The sequence below is a fragment of the Lipophrys pholis genome (assembly GCF_963383615.2).
Source record: "Lipophrys pholis genome assembly, chromosome: 16".
NCBI lineage: Eukaryota > Metazoa > Chordata > Actinopteri > Blenniiformes > Blenniidae > Lipophrys > Lipophrys pholis.
The window spans coordinates 7,100,597-7,122,432 of record NC_137634.1 but is presented as its reverse complement, the minus strand read 5'-3'; the positions used below and the strand labels follow the sequence as shown (position 1 = coordinate 7,122,432).

At 41.4% G+C, this 21,836-nt stretch overlaps 1 protein-coding gene across 1 annotated transcript in view; it reads left to right on the top strand.

Annotated features, from left to right (window-relative positions):
• Positions 1 to 21,836, top strand: part of nlgn2b (neuroligin 2b) — a 166,784-nt gene that overhangs the window by 131,521 nt on the left and 13,427 nt on the right. The window contains exon 6 of the mRNA XM_080482819.1: positions 6,059 to 6,208. Coding sequence (XP_080338945.1) covers positions 6,059 to 6,208 — 150 coding nt within the window. The remainder of the gene's footprint in view (positions 1 to 6,058; positions 6,209 to 21,836) is intronic.

The following is a 21,836-nucleotide window of genomic DNA, read 5'->3' as shown; positions in this document are numbered from 1 at the left end:
CGCGCATGTGCAGATCTGCACGGGAATGCATGTGCTTTATTTTGTGCCTGTGTGCGTGCGTGCGTGCTTCTCGTGCCTTTTTCTTTTTTTTTCTTCATCTTCTTTTTCTGCTGCATTTTGAGCTGTGTGCTATTTGGGTATTGAATTCTCCCTCTCCGTTGCATCTCTAATTGCTCTGGTTTAAAAAGAGACAGATGTAGCTAATCCAATTGTGTGGTTTTCTTAACGGTAAAAAAAAAACAGAGGGAAGGATTCACACAGGATTGTGGAGAGGAGCTGAATGATAGAATAGAGATGAAAGAAAAGAAAAAGCCGAGCACCGGGGAGGGCAATGGTGGGGGGGAATAGAAGGCAAAAAATTGTCATAATGAAGACAAGTGTATGATGAAATGACATTTATCGGGCTTTGAAAGCGAGAGAGATGGGGAGAAAGACAGAGAGTGAGAGGTTGGATTGGTAGGAGATCGGTTAGGGCTTGACATTTATGCCAACACCTGATGGATCTTGACAACATCAGGAGGGCTGCGGTGCGACTGAGGCATGAATCGAACACAAGACCCTAAACATTTCCCGCGATACAGCTGCATCGATGCCTCGTTCTCTGAGAGCTGTTCGGAAAGAAGCTGCATTGCCGGGCGATGGGTTTGAGTGCGAAGAAATATTCGAGTGCTGAGTCAGGCAAAGAAACTTAAACGCCCCCAAATCAATTGAGATTTCCATGTGAGAGTGAATGAGAGAGGGACCGCAGCAATAAAAAAACGCAGGCAGTTTCTGGTTGGGAGGTAAGACGTTGCTTTGAGAATGGGTGTGCGAGAAGGGGAGGTGGAGATTGTGGAGGATGGTATCAGGTTAGATGGAAAAGAGAGGAGTGAATAATGTGCCAGTGTGTTGGAGGCCGGCAGGAAAGACAATGAGCTCCTTGTTGGCCTTATATGCCTTGGATTTGGTCTGAGTGGAACCCCCTGCGCCCCCTAATCACCTCCCTGTTTGTGTCCAAAGTCTTTGAGTCCTCGTTCTGTTCCCCCTCGCTTGCAGCCTTGCCACCTCCTTTTTTGATTGGACGACAGTAAATCTTGTGAAAATCATGTGATGTGTTTGGTTGAGATTGCATAAACTGGAACCCCCACCCCCCCAAAAAAAAAAAAAAACCTAAACAAACAAAACTAAAATCTAAACAGATCAAGGGTGTCAAAATCACTTCAGGTCTACATACAGCCCAATTTCATTTTGAGTGTCACGGACTGGTGAAATAGTGCCAAAATAACCTTAAAATTTATAGTGAAATGTCCAAAACACACCTAGAACGGTTGTATTTTGTAGCCTTTTGCATGCATGTTTTTCCAAACTCATACTGACATTATGGCTTGGAAGCTAATGCTAGCTTGTAGCAATAAGGAGCAATCACTTAAAATCTAATTATTAAGTGATAAAGGTCAGAAGTAAAATCAGATGATATATTTTCATATCAAAATGTAATATCTTTCTGCATATTTCTTATGCAGGTTTCTATTATAGAGCCATAAACGCCTTTATTACCAGGATTTGTTAATGGTTAACAAAAATATTCACACTGAATGTTTTATGAATTAGTCAAAATTACAGACTATATTAACATGAAGGATAACCTCAAGTCCTACTTATGTTAAGTCAAAGATTTCTGTCTATTATGCTATTTAAATGGCAATAGAAGATTCGGAATGTATCTATTCATCATTTTAATATCACAAGTTGATGCAAGTGAGTCCAATGCAACACTGGCACCCGACAATCAGAAGTTACTTACTTAATTCATACCTGCTGTAATGTCTAAGTCATTTTAGGCATGCATGCGCCATTTGTTGAGCTTTGTCAAAAATAATAATACTTTTTACAAATGCTTCATTTTAAGCATTGAATAATTTAGGATATATAGAACCTACGTTTTCAGTAGAGGTATCTACAATAAACCTCATATACACTACTTACCAAAAGATGGTAGATTAAGATCATTCTAAAGATCAAGGGTGTCAAACATAAGGCCCGTGGGCCAACACCAGCCTGCAACAGGCTTCAATTCAGCTCACCATGCCACCAACTAAATGGTTTAAAAATGAAAAGAAAACTTTTTTTTTTTAATAAATTTCTTAAGAGGAGCAGACAAAACCCAACACTGAGACCCTGAGATCATTGCAAGCAAAAGACCTCAAAGCCATACCGTCAGGGTGAGCTTGTGAAAGCATGCATCATGCAAAAGTTATAGGAGACGTTTTGGGATATTTTCCTGTCTTTTACACCAAAAAGTATTATTAAAACTGGTTTCGAGATTGTATGAATTTTCTGTAGTAATCGTTGGTTTTTGTGAAACTGTAGACATTTTCATCATGTATACCTTGCGCCACAATAAAGAAGAACTTTAAATGTTATTATGGTAATATTTTACCAGTCTGACCCGCTCGAGGTAATATCGGGCCGAATGTGGCCCCTGAACTAAAATGGGTTCGACACCCCTGGTGTAGATCATTGGATGTTTTGATGAGCAGGAAAAGAGTCTACATTCATCGTGAAAGTCTTGATAGTCCCAATATTTCAAACAAAATGAACTCAAATGGGAGATTTTAGACTAAAGTGTCCCCACCAAAACACCAAATGAGGGAATATCTTTTGGAAGAAGGATGTTTACGGCTCCCGGTCACAGAAACTGTGGCCTCGAAGCTTAAGCCCATTGAAGCTGCTCTGGCAGCATGTGGCGGCCCAACACCTTACTGAGACTCTTTTATGTCGTTTTTTGTTGTTTTTTTTCCCCCTCATAATTTTAGCTTAGAAAACCCCACCGTTTGGCTCCAGCTTTTCAGAAGAAGCCAATGAAAGGACATTTCAAAGGTAAACTGTGGAGGCCAGCTCGATAAAAAAAAAAAAAAAGGGTCCTATTTAAATCAGTGCTCCAAGAATAAGCAAATAAACCTCCCATCACACCCCAGAGCTTTCTCCTGATAACGGAGTAGTGAGGATGTAGAAAGCAGGCCCTTGTGCTTTCTGTGCAGACAGTCGTTATCACGGTTGCTACTATAACTTTGTCCAGAAAACCTAAAAAGTACCTTCTACTTAATGTCTGTCAGTTTGTTAAAACACCAGAGGTTTCACATTATTGATCATGTTGTCAATGACTAATGGGATCCGAAATTCCGTCACGCTAAGTACGTATTTTGAAATCAAAATATCAGATACATTTTCATGTGCAGCCTGTAACTGTGATAAAATATTTATAGTTGAGAGTCCCCTGTAATAGCAATTCATCGTCTGTCCACGTACTCGCCATTGTCAATGTTTATATTGTCTTGTTCTCTGCGTGCAGGTGCGTGTGGTTTCATTACATGAAAACGACATTGCTTTCCTGCTGTTTCCTTTTAAACGTGAAATTTTCCAGAATTGATCACGCAAAAATTATGCCTTTTCACTGGAAATGTTGTCGTGTAAACGGGGCCTAAGTCTTTTGCATTAAAGCCTATTTTGTGATTTGAATTCACGCATTTTAACTTAACTTATGGATTGGTGCCATCATTTCTGTTTCGAAATTTAAAAAAAAAAATAAAGATATTTCATTCCCTTGACTTCCAGGCAGCACATCCTGTGACAACCGATGATGTAATAATGTCCAATAACATCATACCTACCAATATTGTAATAATTTGGGCCTTTTTCAGTTTGACAAAGCCAATAATGTAATAATATATAAATAATGTAATATGATTTTTGTTCCATGATCATATTAACATTTCCCAATAATCTAACAAGTTGTTACACGATTAATATGGCATTAAAGAAATCTCGTCCAAATATGATAGTAATATGCAGCTCAAAATGTAACAATACATAAATCAGACTGAATTTCTTGGAAAGCAAGGCTTTCTTTGCGGGTTTTGTGCATTTTACTTATCAGAACTAGGTATAGAGGAGGACAAAGTCATAATATTCATTGAGAATACAAATTCTAAAGCACTTTTTCAATTATGGTGGTACTTTTTTTACATTATTTGTTGCTAAACACCCTGTATCTCTCTGATCCATCAGGGGAAGCCCACCCGCATTCTAAAAACCCGTTGGATAGACATGATTTGATTGACTCTTCCCATTCATTCTGTAATATGTTAAGATTGAATTCAGTTTCACAATTGGCCTGTTTTTCCTTTAAATTTTCCTTATTATTTTTTTTTCTTTCTTGTTTTTTCCAGTTTGTATATCTTAGAAACTGAGGTGGACTCCGATCATATTCCAATCTGTGTGCTTTACTAAAAGAGGAGCCGAGCTGCAGTGAAAAAGCTTTTTAAAGCATTTTAAATCCTGATAAATGACCTCGACTGATGTTACACGAGTCTGTTGGGGACTGGAGACTACAAGTTTCTGACACTGTCGACTTAAAGAGCAAGTGATCTTATCAGACCTCCGTTGCCCATGCCTCACCTCTGCTCGAGGCTATTGTGGCTCGAGGCTATTGGAACCGATAGCAGTGGTCAAATGTGCGTGTCAGCGGTCTGCAATCTTCGGGCTCCATCGTCGGGTCCGAGAGTGTTAAAGAGCGACGTGCTGCACCGACTGAGAGCAAATGTGTTTACATCACGACAGGAGCGGGAACTTAACCGTGAAAAGAAAACACTCAACCGACCTCTTACATGGAGATGTATGTCACCGCATAGGTTCCCTCTCTCTCTCTCTCTGAGGGTTTAATTTATGTCCTGAGTGTTGCTCTGAGCGCGGCCGATGACGCCGGCTGCCACGTCACTCCTACTCTATACGGTCCTGGTAACGGCGAGATAATTGAACTTGTTTACATATCCTCCGGGAAATCAGCCGAGCTTCGGAGTATACACAGGAGACAGGGAGAAAGAAAAAAGGGAGCAGCATCGGGGTTGCACGGCTCAAAAATATTTCATTTGAAGCAGCCCGCTCGTGTCATACGTGTGATCCATAAAAGATGCCCGCATGTGCGAGGCCATATGCGCGATTTTATTTCCTCCCCCTGTCGCTCAGTCCTGTGTGCGACTGTGAGTGACGCACCCAAGTGCATGTGTAACCTGAGATTCAGGTGGTGATGCAGGCGGGTGTGCAAATACGTGAGTAGAATTTGTTACCACGGCAACAGGCGTTCAGTGAGTCGGTGCGATGGAATGGTGCAGTTCTATTAGCGAGAGGCAGTTTCCATAGCGACTCAACATCGCAGCTGCCTATGCAAGAAAGTGTGTGTGTGTGTGTGTGTCTTGTGTGAATTTGAGTGTTCATTAGCGTAGCTCCCTATGTATGACTTGCTTTGTAACGTTTCATATGTTTTTCATCCTTGCTCTCGCTCTCTCTTTTTTTGTGTGAACCTCCCATCTATTCCTCTCTACCCCCGTCAGTTCTCTCACGCTGCCCTATTTTCATCTCCTTCCTCTCTCTGTCTTGCCCCCCCATCACCCCCCACCCCACCCATCCTCCACCCCTCCCCGGTTATCTCTCTTTCTCTCCTCTTATCTCCCCGTCTCCCCCATCTCTGAGTGCTGAAGCTCATCAGGGTAAACAGATGCTGTGGCTGTTATTTATGTTTCCACTTGGTCTGGCTTTCATACAAATTATCCACAGGCCCTGCACAGTGCAGACGCTCGAGCCTAACTGGGGCTGCACTGGCAGCTCTCTCAGCCTTATCCACACACAGACACTCAGACCGTACCACAGACGCTGCGAGGGTGAGGGGAGGGAGGGTGGAGGGAGGAGGTGGGCGCACGAGGCTGACAGAGTGAACCATAGCAACACACTGATGGGCACAGAGACACCAATAACAACATGCCTGCACCATTTGCTCCACACATGGGGAATAAGAGTTTGGGAAGGTACCATGCGTGGACAAGAGAGGGGAAACAGACATCACAGAATCAAATATAGAGGACAGGCCCGCTGGGACAAGCGTGAAATATTTTTTCTTTTTCGAAGTTAAAGTTTAGGAAAGTTTGCATACGTGTCATATTTAAAGACTGCGGCATACACACATGACATGACATATTAGAGAGCTTAAAGACAAATTATTAACCTGATCACTTCTGTGCTGCAGATATTCGGGATCGTCGCAAGAAGCCGGTGATGCTGTTCATCCACGGGGGCTCCTACATGGAGGGCTCAGGGAACATGTTCGACGGCAGCGTCCTGGCTGCCTATGGGAGCGTGATCGTGGTCACCATGAACTATCGCCTCGGCGTGCTCGGTAAGTCCGCTGCGCCACACGTTGGATTCATCAGGTGGCGGATGCACGTGGCGGAAAACGGTGTGAGGCTTTCTTTTGGCGTGCGTCACCTTAACCTCTCTCTGTGGGTCACAGAGACTGACATTGAGAGGTGTGTTACACTTTATTCTCTTAATCCGGAATAGCTGCAAAAACTGAAATTCAAGACTTACCTTTGAAAACACTGCTCCACCACTTGAAACCAAAATGTTATTTCATCGACGCAGGTCAACAGAAAAAAAAAACATAACAAGGAAGAGAAAATTTAACCAGTAAATAATCTTAAAAGCAGTCACATCCTCAGAATGCGGAAAATTGACCAGAACTGCAAGTTAGAAGGTCCAGCACCTTATGCAATACACAAAAAGCTTCATAGAAGCATGATAACAGAATACAAAAAGGCGAGCTGCACCAAGTAAAAGATGAACCAACCCCCCCCCCCCCCCCCTTTTTTTTTTTTAAAGGTCCAATACTGATTGATATGTCGTGATTGGTTGTCTGTGCAGGTACGTGCGACATCCGTGACTCCTCCTTCTTCAGCCCAGTCTGAAGCACCGTAGCTCTCGTCCCGTCTCACTCTGAGATAACTTCACAAGCCACACGAGTGTCACTTCATAACCGTGCTGTGACCGGCATGTGCTGTAAAGAAAGCTATTGGAGTTACGACGTAAAGTAGCCGCTCTCTTCAAATCAGTTCAGCTGTCTTGACATGCTACAGCAGGAAGGACATGAAAGGGAAAGTGCTGGCAGCGATCTACAAAAGAGAGAACAGGTATTCAGTGGCGTCTCCAGGGAGCTGCTGTGTGAGACAACATCCCATTGAAAGAACTCCGACACAACTAATATTGCTTTTATCAGGTTTCTGATTTGGTTTCATACATTTGACACAACATAAGAATGTCATTTTTTAAACAGGCGAACAGGAACTGTAAAAAGATGTGATGACATCTGAGTGTTGTGGTATTATATTCATTAAAAAGAAAATGGTTAAAGTATCAACACAGACAGAGACAAGTGGCTTTAGCCATTTTATCTTTACATGTAGTGGTGTGATCTATATATTATGAAACGTTCTCAATTAAAATATGGTAAGTGTAATTAAGATCAAGTAAAACCATAGAATAAATTACAAAACTACAGTATTTCCACACTTTGGTATTGTCTATCCATCACCACAAACATGTTGTATATCAGTTGAATTAGGCTGAAAGGGCATATTTTTGCACTCTGAGATGAAATCTGGAGAGAAAAAACCCCAAGGGAGAATATTCAATCTCCACATTCAAAAAGCACCCCCCCCCCCCCCCCCCCCCCCCCCAACCAGACTCAAACTATTGATGAAAGTATCACCAGACAGTCTTGGGCGAGTGTGTGTGGGAGAGAAGCCATGCAAGTAACAACTGTTTTTCAAAATGTCGTTTTACATCAAACATGAGTAATCATAATGAAAACAGACAAAACAACCCAAACACTAAAACTCTGGTGAAGCATGTCATGTTTCAGGTTACTCCCACAGGGGTTTGGAGCAACGTTCAGATGAACTTAGCAATCTGTGTGTGTGCGTGTGTGTGTGCGTGTGCGTGCGTGTGTGTGTAACCCATTAATCCAGACTCGTGTTTATAAGTGTGCTGATCCTTTTTACAATGATGTTTAACCTTAAGACAACAACTTAAGAAGCTGTTTTGGCCTACAGTTGCTTTTTAAGATAATTACCCAAACAAACAATCAAATCCTCCACAGCTGATTCACAAGACTGTCGATACACAAGTCACTCAGCTCAGTGTGGCGGGACTTTGTTGAAGAAATGTTTTTACAAAACATGTTTTTTCTGTTTTATTTTGTTTTGTTTTCCCACAGAGAACTGCATATGACATGAACATCAATGTCTTCATTGCCTACATTTGAAAATAACTAAACCCAAACTCTAATTGCAACCTGGTCCACTAGGTTTCATGTATTTCTATAGAAGACCGTAGCAAGCAGTATTTTAATGATGCCCAATAATGTAGTCATTTTAGACATTTTGAATGAAATAAAGGCAATTATGTAATAACTTGCCAATTGTGTAATAGGATATTGGAGCCATTGTTGTAATAATGTTTTGCCAACGATCAAAGTTATTACATGAAATAATAGCGTATTAGATAGTATAGTCATACTATTGATGAGGATACATACTCTGTGGCACTCTCTTGTGATTGTAAAAAATATTTTGCTATTTTCTTGAATAATGTAATAAGATGTTTTGCTATTTCATTCCGATGTCGGCAAGTTATCACGTTATTGGTTTTATCACATTCAAAATGGTCGAAATCATTATGTTACTGGCTTGTATTACATTAGTGGTTAGTACTGTGGCAGCGAGAAAAGTTGCAAGTTGGAAAGTCTCATTTCCCAGTTGGGATGATTCAACCAAGCCACAAAAACCAAATAAATCAGAAATATCTGCAGACAAACTACAATTATGATCAAAATCCAACACATGAATGAAATGATGCTCATTATGTCAATATTCTTGATGGAGTCATTCACATCAATAGAATAAAATAATGAACCTTGCATTTAGTTTTGATATTTAAGAGTCCATAATTAGGAATTACTATATCACTTGAGTATATCACATTAACTGGGAGATTCCAGAAATTGTCCTACTTGTGCGACGTTTCCAATTAAAATGTATTCTTTATACTGGGAAGTAGTAGCTTTCCAACTTTCCAGCTCATGAACGCACCATTATAAAAGTATTGGGTCACATAGCAGAACTACTTGTTGTCAGAGACCACTCTACGCGATATAGTGTATCACTGATCTGGGACTGTGTGTCCCCGAGCGCTCATATAGTGTTTCCTCAGGTCTTGAAATCACAAATTATGAGGTCTCATTAATCTCAAGTTATCAGTTATGTCGCTAAAACTGCTCACATTTCACCAGCCACTCTTTTTATCTGTCCACTGAATGTAATTTGTGCCGCTGGGATTTCATAATAAAGCACAAACAGGTGTATTTACTGTGTTCACTTAACTTGGGTGGGGAAAAAAAAAAAATGTTTCTTTCAGAATAATTAAGTATCGTATTAATATCCGCTTGTGCAGAGACAACAGCCAGGACCTGACTCACCGCGCTTCAGACACACCACCAACAACTTAGTGCCTTTGGTGTACATTCAGCCGCTGAAAACAGAATTGAAATGTGTGTCTGTGGCTGTCAGTGTGTTTTTGGATTAAGAGGTATTCTGTTTGTTCATTCTGTTGGGGCTTTAGAAGTGCTTTGCATGGCCTGCGAGTGTGGGCTGGGCCGTGTATATGTGTGTGCCTAGGCCTTGTGCTGCTGGATATCAGCAGAGTCAAGTATTTACATTTGTCGTCGCCTTTCAAAGGTGTTTGCACACACACTCTCTGTGTCAGCCATTGTGGTTGCCAGGTTGGGAAACCGGATCTTGTTTGTTGCATCACGCCTGTTTCAACATATCAGAATAATGATAAACAGAGAAATGGGAGTAGTTTAGGATGGAGTCCAAGAGTTGCAGTGAGTATTAGCAGAGGGCAACGTGATCCAGACTGTTATTGACAGTGCCAGTGGAGAGGCACAGGGACAAGGACATGCTGAGAGCCGGTGAAACGAGGACCTGGAACCCGACGCTTCATTTCAGCTTTTTATGTGGTCTTTTTCACAGCTGTTTGACAAATCGTTACCTTTAACTAGCCAAGATTCGTTTCAGAATTTGGAAACGGTGCTGATTGTGTGTGTGTGTGTGGTAAAAAATATATATATAAATAAATCACCCTCTAATCCAAACCCCCATCAGCAATGTCTTTGTTTGCTTCCATTTACACGCTTACCGACCTCGTTTTTCCACACCGTAAAGGCGGACGAATTACGTCGCGGCCGTGATTCATGTTGGGGACGTGTGAGGAGCACTCACGCATTGTACTGTCTGTTTACAACCCCTTGAACCTCCACATGCTACCATTAAACTACATACCGGGTTCACACCGACGGAGGTAGAGACGGATACTGCTGAGTGATTATGGAGGATGACGCAGTGTCCTCGATTCCTTTAACATTGTTGAAAATTTTGGGTATGTGGGCGAATATGTGCTTTCTCGCTCTCGCTCTCTCTTTCCTTCTCTCTCTCTCTCTCTCTCGCTCTCACACTCAGTTATGCCTTAAATGGGTTACTGTACTAAGGCGATTATCCTTGTGTGTACGTGTGTGTGTGCATGCGGTTGTATGTTATGTGTGACATAAGCATGCCCGTTCCTTCTTGTGCATGTGCAACTGTGTGTGTGTGTGTGTGTGTGTGTGTGTGCAGTAATTGGTTGCGTGCCGTGCGTAAAATATATATATGAATAATGCACCATCTATCTGAATTTTTAATGACACTCCTCTCTGACACTGCGCGTTTGAGTCGAAGTGCGAAACAGAGGCAAACCATCTTTTTTAATAGTTTTATGTCCTAATCTGTAGTATTATCCTGTACTTACACACACGGGAGCTTCCACATGCCAGCCTCATTTCATACAATGCCTGCACCTTTAAGGGAGAGATAGAGAGTCAGGAAGAAGGGAGAGCAGGGAATAGAGACAGATGAGCGAGGGAGAATCGCAGAGAGACAGTGAGGGAAAAGGAAGCAGAAGGGGGGGAGAGATGGAACAGTCTAAAAATAAACCCTCCAGAAATGCTTTTTAAACTCGGCGCCGATGCAATGTATTCATTCCAACCAACGCTGCTGCAGTGTGACCACAGCACCCTCGCGTATGGTTTAACGCTTTCGCTACACATGTAATTTTCCAGTAAGGTTATGTTCTTTCTGGAATTTTTCTCATTAATTTATGATGCGCCCCATTGCTGCGGAGTGGAAGCGGTGAATGAGAGGAAGATGTCTGCTGCTTGTAGCCCGGTTCAGAGGTTCGGTGACAGTAGTGATTGCAGATCGCTGCTTGGGCTCACCTTCTCCTACCTTCCTCCTGCCCCAGGCCTACAGAGCCTTCTGATTTGTGTTGCACAGCCATCTGTTCAGACTAATTAACTAATTAACTAATTAATGAACTCTGGGGAAAGGCCCACCATCGCCTTCCTCGAAGAGTGAGAACATTTTTCACCTCAGGACGAGAGATGAAATGCTTCTCCTGGAAACGTTTCTCTGCACTTTCCTCACCGATTTTAGCCTTTTGGTTGCAAATGAGCATGTAACCTATTTAGGAAACAAGAAGTCTGTATTTGATAACCACTGCTTGAATACAAGCTGTCGTGAGTTTATATGCTTGGTAACCGACATGGTTATACTTCTGGCTGCATGGTGGTGGAGTGGCGATCACTTCCTCACGATCCTCACGACAAGAAAATTCTCAGTTTAGGACTGGATTTCTGGACGTTTCTGTGTGGAATTTGAATGTTTTCTCATTTCTGAGTTAACTGTTGACTCTTAATTGGCAATAACCATGTACCCCACCTTCACTCATAGTGACCTGGGATCAGCTGCAACCGTCTGTGACCCCATTGATCTGATATACTAAGATCCCGTATGCTAAATCACATGCTCGTGTAAACAGATCGACATTTTGCTCTGCGACTGTTTTGCAGACTATCAACTCAACATAACTCTAAGACATCATGTGCAAAGAGGAGTAGTCAACTCAAGCCTTTGTGTATATTAGGTGCTGTTTACTTGAGAAAGATCTGTAAAAATGTATGTTTTCCACATCAGAAGACGTGTCACAAAGTAACGCAAAACATCTCCTAACAAAGTCTGCAAATAGAAGTCGTAGGGGGCGAGGTGATGAGGGGGCTGTGGATGGATAATATTGAATCTTTCATGCAAGCTGCCACCAGAAAAAAAAAAAAAAAAAGAATATTGGTGCGTAGTGCAGAGATTTGTTTGATCACTCACATACAGTCGATATGAGGAAGTTTTGATTCTTCAGCTTTTCTCTGCTGAAATATCTAATTTATCTCAATTAGCACTCGTTCAAATTTCAACATTTTTGTAGATATGCGTATTGTAACATCCGACACCCTGTTGGTGTTAAGCGTTTTACTGTACGTGTGTATATAGCATTAGAGTTTGTTTTATTTTTTGTTTCCACTCATGATTATTGTTCCGATAATTGGTTTGCTGGATCATGTTATAGTTTCTCTGTTGGGAAATTGATCAGACTATTTTCACTTAATACTACTGCTGCTGGCAAATATGTCAAACACGCAGGCTGCAGGCCACTCGAGGGTCCGTGTTGCAGCAAGCAGAACGAACTCAAGGAGAATTGCGGCAATAACTTTGGGTGATCAGATGTCACAGATTTTCCCTGATTTACTTGACTTGTCCCCTGAAATTGTCCAAACAAAATTCCGCTTGGACCTCGGCACCTCCAGGAGCAGCTGGTCAGCTGGAGTGGAGGGGGTGAAGCAGCTCCGAGAGGTAAGGCGGGGCGGGTCCATTCAAAAATTGAATAAAAGAATCTTGAAAATGAATTCTAAAATGCACGGGCAGCCAGTGGAGGGACGCCAGGATGATAGATATGTTTTCCATCTTACGCGCTCCAGTTAGAAGTCGAGCAGCAGCATTCTGAACCAACCGGTGACGAGCGGAGGAAGACTGGCTGACTCCAACGTAAAGTGCGTTTCAGTAATCAAGTCGAGATGTGATAAAAGCATGAATTACTCTTTCAAAGTCCAATTTAAAATCACTGTCCATTTTAAAACCCAGCTTCGAAACTCCTAGTGGGGTGGGGGTGGGGGGGTTAACAGGAACCTCTGGGACCAAACACCATCACCTCTGTTGCTGTTACATGTGTTGCTGTCAGAAAGCAGCCGATTCAGCAGCGTCTGGAAACACAGCAGGAGAGGTATCAAGTTGGCCTTGATTGCTGCGCTGCACGAAGACCACGATGTGCGGCCGCATTATGATATGTTGTTTATGAATTTATATATTTTGAGAGCTGGCACTTGATTTGGCTGTGTGGGTGAAGTAAAACCAAGGATGACTTTCACATACAGTGCGTCTGTATATCACACCAAAATGTCTCCGATGATGGTGAGGGTGTAATCTAATAACCCAGATACCCATGATATTGTCACCACAGTATTTTATGTTACTCTGCCGTTGGATATTACGTTGTAAAGAGTGAAAGATAAAGAGACGAGACAAGAAAAGAAAAACATTGAAGGAGTGGAAGTTTATGAGGTCAAGAGGTGATGCAGGGAGAAGAGTAGACAAGAAGAGGTACGGTTCTGTCAAAAGAGGAGCAAATGCCATTTTCACAGAAGGAAAAAAAAGAAAAAAAAAAGTCCTTGAAGAATCTCCCATTTATACGCCCCCTGTGTCCGAAGCCAAGATGGCACAATGGTCCACTGCACTCTTTACCAGTCTTCCTTTTCAGCAGCCAGTGGGGGAAGATTTTCTGTGGTGCAGCTTCAGCAGGCAAAAAAGCATAAAAACGCTCTTTAGGGAAAATAAATAAATAAATACTCGCTTTTGTTGCTTTTATTCTGCCCTTGCCACGGTGGCTACCGAGAGGGACGAGTGGAAGAAAAGGAGTTTGCTGGTTTGCTGGGTTGGGACAAGCTACCTGTTTTGTTTTTTTTGTTTTTTAATGTCAGAATACTTCAGAATACCCTAATGATTTTTGACCACTGCAAAGAAATACATAGCACCTCTTACATTAACTGCTGGTTGTTTTTTTTTCCCTACTTTGTCCACGAGGGGTTGTCCTACTTTAGTGTGATTAGCAGACGTTACACAACCAATTGCAAGACACTGCAGTGAGAGCAAGCTATACCTTTTTTCGCGAGCCGCTCAGTTAGTCTCAGATCAATACTGTCACGGTGTGTCTGGGGAAACATGCAGAGTGAAAGCTGCAGAAGCCGCGCAGCCCGAGAAAGGACAAGGAGCATTTCAGGGGGATTTCACCTTGGAATGATTTTTTTTTTTGTTAGGATGAGCTTGTTGAGTTTTGGGAATGAGTGTACATGTGAATGCCACACTCACCGCTGTGGTCCCAAACAGCGTGGCTAAAAGTTGCACACTGTGATTGTAGAGCGGACATGGTGAAGGAAAAGAGTGACCAAGTTCTGTTGACCTCGTCCAATTCTTTTTTTTATTATTTTTTTTATAGTTTGGACCTGAGCAGTAACGATACATGGGAGTGCACAACAATGGACTGAATTTAGAGTTTGTCTGCATTAAGAGGCGTGAAAGCACTTTTAGATTTATTTTTTTCAGGTGGTTCATTGTAAGCTTTTTACACAAGTGCTTAAACATTTCTGAATGTACCTCTTTGCGCTGAAATAAAGCTGAATTTTTAAAGATCTTTTCATTTATAGAAATCAAACTGGGACTGCATGTGGCTGCTGAATCCTAATGACTTTGTCACCCCTGAGCTAAACAACTCTACAAATATGCAGAGGATTATTCACTAAGGAAAATTCTATTATCACATTTTCACTTCAACCAATGTAATGTTGAATAAAGCAGCTTTGATATTGTCATTTATCGGTGCACGTGGACCTATTTTACTAGAGATGTTCATATAAAGGCACATAAAGTGTATTAAAGTTTTTTTTTTAATAGAGTAGAAAAATTAAAAATTTTTAATGCAATATGTTAAATCAATATGTACAAAAGGTTTAAATGCCATAGATGAATCTCATAAATACACATTTTTATAGTTTATATTATTTTCTTTGAGGTTTCTGTGCTCTGGACTATACTTGATGTTGCTATTAAAACTATTATTCAAGACATAATATTCTGCTGAAAATCACAGAAGGCAGAAAAAAAAAAACTATGTCTATTTTAGCTTGTTGCATAATGCCCAGTTGGTTTGCCCATCAAGTACAAATTGGCCAATTAAAAAGGACATATCCAAGATTCATGTGCTCATGTAGTCCGTTTGTGCCACACTAGTAAACAAAGCTCTATCCATTACTTAATACATATCATTTTACAATCCCATGCACATGAAAGAAAAAAGAATTGTGCAACTCAAGTCAAACAGTGTCAAAGCATCCACAAATACAGCTTAGCTCAGTGAACCTTGGGAATCAGTCCACAATGTTGTTCTCAAAAACATCCTTTTAAATATGACATAAACAGTATTTTTAGCCAGCGCTGTCAATTAATTACGGCCTGCTGCCTTCTCACAAGTCAGCTGTCTCCAAACCGAAATAAAACACACCTCCCACTCTCTGCATGTAGCCACAATCCTCCCAGTCTGCAAGCACCACACTAACCCCCCCCCCCCCCCCCCCCCCCCCCCCCCCCCCCCCCCCACACACACACACACACACACACACACATTCTGCCTGCTGGTGATGCACAAAACTGTTCAATCGTTTTTTTGTTTTTTTTACTGTCACTCGAGTGAAGTTAAGTACAAAACAAGATTTTCGATCTCGACAGGAGGCATTCCCCATGCAGGAAATGCTCCAGTACGGTTTTGAAAACTTTACTTTCAGAGATTTAATGTTCCTGACTAAAAAAAAAAAAAAAAAAAACAGGAGGCAAGGACGATCGCTTCCCTCCTATAGGCAAAGTTCACATTGAACACTAATGACTTCTAAACATATTGACTGGAACTGACACCAATCTGCCTCCTAGGCTGACAGCCAGATACGCAGCTGGGCCCATCAAATATGGGAAGGATCGTTTATGCAACTACCCGTACGCCACGTGTGGCGTCTTACACGCATGACACAAGTGCGTGGAATTGTCTGTAGTGCACTTGAGATAATCAGCTGTACTTTCCATGCTTGAGAATGATTTTTTTTCTTAGATCTCTACATGTGGTCTCTTAATTTAGATCACTTTTTATGAAGCTATAAAGTAGATGTGAGGCAGATTTCTATACAATACACATTTTGAATGTTGCTCTTAACACACATTTATAATACACAAACTTAATGTTGTATGAATATTCTATGAATGTACTTCAATCATAGATTTGTCTGCTCATCTGGTAACATTTTTGAAGTAAAACTAAATTATACTGCATCAGTGTTTATGTTACGAGTGACAGTGACTCAAAATTTGTAGTAATATCATTGGTTGAAAATGGCTAAACAAGCCAGTTGCATCTTCAAATATACTTGAACCTGAAGCTCAGTGTTGCATACAAATATTACATTTTATACATAGTTATTATAGCACAGTTCAGTTCCATTCGAGTGGACCTGGGAGAGGAAAAATTGAATGCCATAAGTGAGGTAATAAATACAGTGATCAGAGGCCTATGGGCGGGGTACTGAAATTGCATTAGTTTGGCGGGAGCAAGCCCAATTACAATGTAATTTCATTTCTGGTTTTATACTTGACATAAACAGTAGAATGATACATAATTGAAGTGGACTTGCCAGCAGGCCTGCAGATTGAGCCTTTGTGCCAACAAGGAGACTTAACAGAGGAGATTTTCTATTGTGTTTTCTACTGTCATATTCATCCAGTGTTGCGTTCACACATAGCAGATAATCCCCAACTTTGCCGCGCAGCACTGAGTGATCAAATCCGCTCTATTCCAATCATGGAAACAGAGTCTTCCGTGTTTGGGTGAAGTTCACCATCTGCTTAGGTTTTTATTATAATTTTGTTTGAGGGGGGTATTAGAGCCTATCTGATTAAATTAGTGACTCATATAGAAGAACAGGAAAGCTTTGTTTCCTCTGTGTACATAAAAAAAACAGCCAATATCTTCTTACTGGATCTTGACGTCTCTCATGATCCGCCGCGTGACGTCACAGTGAAATTATATAATGCGCCCTCCGCTATATTCCTTTCACCTCTCTCTTAGTCAGGATCTGACAGTAGCTTAGGGCAATATTCGGTTTAATACCTGTTTTATGTCTCTGCATTTTTATTTTTTTATTTTCTTATCCCCTCCACCCAGCACTCATGCTCTTTCCTCTCTGTTCACAGGAATATGTTCAGTGACCCACTGCAGTCACTCCGTTCAAGCCTAAAAAAAAAAAAAAACTCCTGCTCCCCAAACACTCCAGATTATCCACCCGAAAATCAGTTCAGGAACAAAACAACACATTGAATAAAGCCATTCATGAGACATGTAGTATAAAATGCAGGGTGTTTTTTTTAATGGACTTCTCTCTGCTCAAAATGGGGAGAAAAAAAGGAAGAAAGTTCTTGAGATACATCTTTTCACTGATATATTTCCCAGTAAAAGAGACAATACAATATCAATAGGGGATAATGGCTTTTACCATGACTCATCTCATCAGTGTGCATTACAGGAAGACTAAGTGCTTCAACTGTTTGGTGCTTTCTGTGGGAGGGTGCTTTCTTTTATTTTTAATGATTTCATGAAGTAAACTTTCACAGCCATATTCTGAGTAATTATCGGAGCGATACACTGCGTACCGGCGGTTATTACAATATGCCGCCAACCCTTTTGGTTTTGAATTTCCCTCCATCTGCGTTCACTACTCCTTCGTTCCCCTTCATCCACTCACTTCACCGTCTCGAGCGCCGCATCTTTACTTAGAGGTTGACGACTCTCCTCACAGCTCCTTGGCCGTTACCTAAAGCAAGAGTTGAATATGCATGAGTTCAGCCTCATAAACTGCTGCTCTCAGCGCTAAAGTCGAGAGGAAACCCAACTCAGCAGATGGGGGGGGGGGGAGGAGGAGGAGGAGGAGGAGGAGGAGGAGGAAGAAGGTGTACTGAAGAGGGGTGGCTGGTGGATGAGAACGAAAAACTTACTGAAAGAGAAGAAGCAGCTCGTTTGACTCTTCTTCAGTGAAAACAAATTCTGTCCGTTCATGTTGCCCTTGCAGAGCGAGCAGGCAGGAGGCGCTGCATCCCGGGGTTGCGGCTTCTTTGCCGCTCTCTGATTCGTCTGCACGTGACCGCTGCCTTTCCTGCTTGTGTACTGGAATATGGAAGCACTCTACTGTGTGTGCGTGTGTGTGTGTGTGTGTGTGTGTGTGTGTGTGTGTGTGTGTGTGTGTGTGTGTGTGTGTGTGTGTGTGTGTGTGTGTGTGTGTGTGTGTGTGTGTGTGTGTGTGTGTGTGTGTGTGTACGTGCAGGCGTGTGCTTTTTGTCGAGTGTCTGTCCGTATCATTTTTGCCTGAAGCTCTGGACGGTTGCCAGGCAACTGTGGCAGGCAGCTCAGCACCAGGCCGGGCAGGAGACACCTCCACATGCCTTTTGTTTTTGTTTTGTTTTTTTGTTTGTTTGTTTTTTGATAAGCGGCACAGGTCGGCATTGATACGTTACCGGGTCAGAGTCACATCGGGCTAACAGCAAGTCAATCGCTGGGCTGATCTAAGGATAATCCAATTACATAGAAACGTGCAAACGGAATCCTGATTGCTCAGGGTAAACCTTTCAAAGCAGCTTTTCTGCAGCGAGATGATGTGAAGGAATAACACACATTTTTATTTTCTCACGGGGGACAATATGCTTTGGTACAACGTTCGATGGTGTAGTGGTTAGCACTCCCGCCTCACAGTGATTTAACTTTGGTTTGATTCCAGGCTGGGAAGCTTCTCAATCAGCGGCTCTGCAACCCTTATTACTAAAAGAGCCGATTTTGTCACTTTCCATCAAATCAAATTGAAGTGGAGCCGCAAAGCATGTTTACCTTTAAAATCCGACTTACACTGCTTCAAACTTTCTTGTATAGTTTTAATATGCGTACAAAGATTTGCAGTACAAGTTCATGAAATTTCAGTTACATTTCAGAATAACTTTTTTAGCGTATTTTAGTAGTTTCAACCTATATTTCTTATATCGACATGACATTTCAGAACAGTTCTGTATATAAAACAATTTTTACCAAACAATCTCATCTTTATCCTTTATGCTTTTTTCATACATAATTCTTTCTTATCAAATGTGTGAAATAAAAAGTATTTTATCTTCATCCCTGTGAAAATTGTGAAATTACCTGTTTTGTTTCACTTTTATACAAGTTTTAAGAAATAGATTCCAAAATGACATAGCCTTATTTAGAAAAATAAATAAATCTTCTCCTATATTTGTACTTTTCTTGATATAAATCCTAATTATCCCAGGTTAACCCACTTGTGGCACCAAGTACAGTGAACGGGCAACGTGCTGTCTCACAGTGACTGCTGCAGAAAGGTCAATTTGGCGGGTTATCATCATCAGCATCATCACTGCTGTTATTACCATCATCACCACCACTTACATTATAATCATCAACAGTAAAAGTTCATTTGCATTTCCACACACTGGAAAACATGCTGACCATCTCAGTTCCTGCCATCTGTCTCTGTGTGCCTCGCACTGACAGTCCTTTAGTTACATGCTGCCTTCTTCAGTGCCTTCCTCAGTTTCCTCTTGAGGAGACACACGGATCTGGAAACACTCGTTAGAAAAACACTGTAACCGACACCCTGTTACCGCCATGTGTGTATGTTGGTTCAAAGCTTCGTGTCCAAGGTTGGACAGTCCATAGCCCGGTAGAAGAAAACATTAATACAGTAATTGTGGTCACTTTGGTGACGAACGGTCAAGACTATTAGTAGAAAGGTAGAATTATGCTTCCACAATAACATAATGGCCTGATAATTATTGTTTTCATTCACTGTAGAAACGGTGCAAATAACTTGATAATAGGAGCAGCTGGGGATCTAGTGCAGAGTCGCACTGATGAAAGCAGTTTGGAATTTCATATTCAAAATTAGTTTTGATAATATTGTTTAAAGATTTTGAAAAAATTGTTTCGCCTTTATACAAATCCAGAAAACATGTGGACGGTCCACATCTGCATGCCCGAACCTTCCGCCCAACAGTGTTTCTGAGCAAGTAGTTGTTTACTTTTTATTTTTGATGTTAAAAATGTTTTTTTATAAATCCGGTCAAATTCTTCCGGCAAAATTCCCTTCAATCATTTGAACTTGACATTATTTGTGATTTTGACTGACCTTTTTTTTTAGTTAAAAAAGAAATGCTGTACTTTTCTTGAAATTTCTTTGAAGCTCAGAAATTCATTCCTCTCTAAAGTTGTACAGGCTGCTGTCTAGTTATCGGTTTTTTTGTGCCCATTCTTAAAAAAATCTTGTACTCCTAGTTTATACTCTAAATCGTGTAAACCATTTCAACATATGATTCCTTTCTAAGACAGTATACCATAAGTCTAATGTGCCTGCTATAATTGGGTTTTTGAGTCCAGCAGGCCAGGGGCCTGAGTTGCATAGAAAGAGGTTTGGTAAGGCCATTCCACCTTTAATTTAGTTTTTTTTGTTTTTTTCTCTTCTTTCTTTTGCAATTTCAGATCAATTTTGAGGTAATTATGTTCCATGCTATGACTTTGGGGTCTGTTAACTGGAAGGGACCGAAAATAGATACAGTAATTTGGGCAGTATATTTATTTTAACAGCTTGTATTCTGGAGCTGAAGTCTAGAGGGAGAGTGGACCACCTACGAATATATTGTTGGATATTTTCTTCAATTTTATTAAAGTTGACTTTAAGTGAGTTCGTTATAGGGACTCCAAGGTACTTTATTGATTTAGCGTTCCCTTTGAAACTCCATGCGTCTCTAATTTGTCTGGATGGACAGTAATTAAATGGTACAATCTGTGTTTTACCTTTATTTAAAGTATAACCTGAGTAATGGCCATCTGTAGTTTCATTAAGATTGGAAGACACGTTTCAGGTTGTTCCAGAAACATTGTGTCGTCTGCAGAAAGCCCGGTGATGTGCTCATCATCGCCTACCTTCATTTAGGATCGTGTTTTCATACATTTCCTTTACAGTTACAGAGAGACAGAAAGGTTTGTAGATCGAAGGATCTAAGAAAACCTACAGCGGCTATAAAATCCACAGAAAAAGACAAAACATTTTAACTGCAACTATTTTTTATTTTTCATTTTGGGCTTCTGCGGGTTGCAGCGCGACGGGGCTGCTGGAAAAGACGGAACCCTTTTCTTTGTTTGAAAAGCTAATCGTATAAATTCTACCAATACATAAATCTCAATCCTTCATGTTCCATCATGACTGAAGAGCGTCCAGCTGTAGTATGATTGCATCACGTAAGCCGGATGTGTTTCAAAAACTGTTCCACTTCTTCAGTGGCTGCCCAAGTTTAACCGCACGTCGACTCTCTCACTGGTGCAAAACCATATATCTGACAAACCAGTCAGGAAATGGAGGCTTGAGGCTTTTATGGCCGCTTTTGTGCGCCGTCGCACCATCTCGCCCAGTGAAGTCACAAATTACGGCTGGATAAAAGCGGAGAGCTCCGTCTTCCTTAAAGCCCGCTATAGTCAATATTTTTATGTTGCCAGGGGATCTGGTGCAGTAGTGATAAACCCACAGAGAAATGGCACCATTTTATAGCTTTATAGCTGCTTTCCAGCAGCAGAAGGATTCTCACAGGGAGCAAACCCACTGCAGGGTGCCGAAAAGTGAGGCCGCCTCGCTATCTGGACGTGTAAATTAGCAGTTTGTTTGCACATGTTGATGGTTGGTCAGTGTTTTTTGGTTGTGACCTACAGTGGTCAATTGATTTGTTGCTTTGCTGCGCCGCTGAAGATGTTTGACCCTGGTGTTTACCTCCTCCTCATGAATATAAATCCCCCTTCATAGCAGTATACAGATACTACAGCGAGGATGGAGATAACCCACATCATACGCA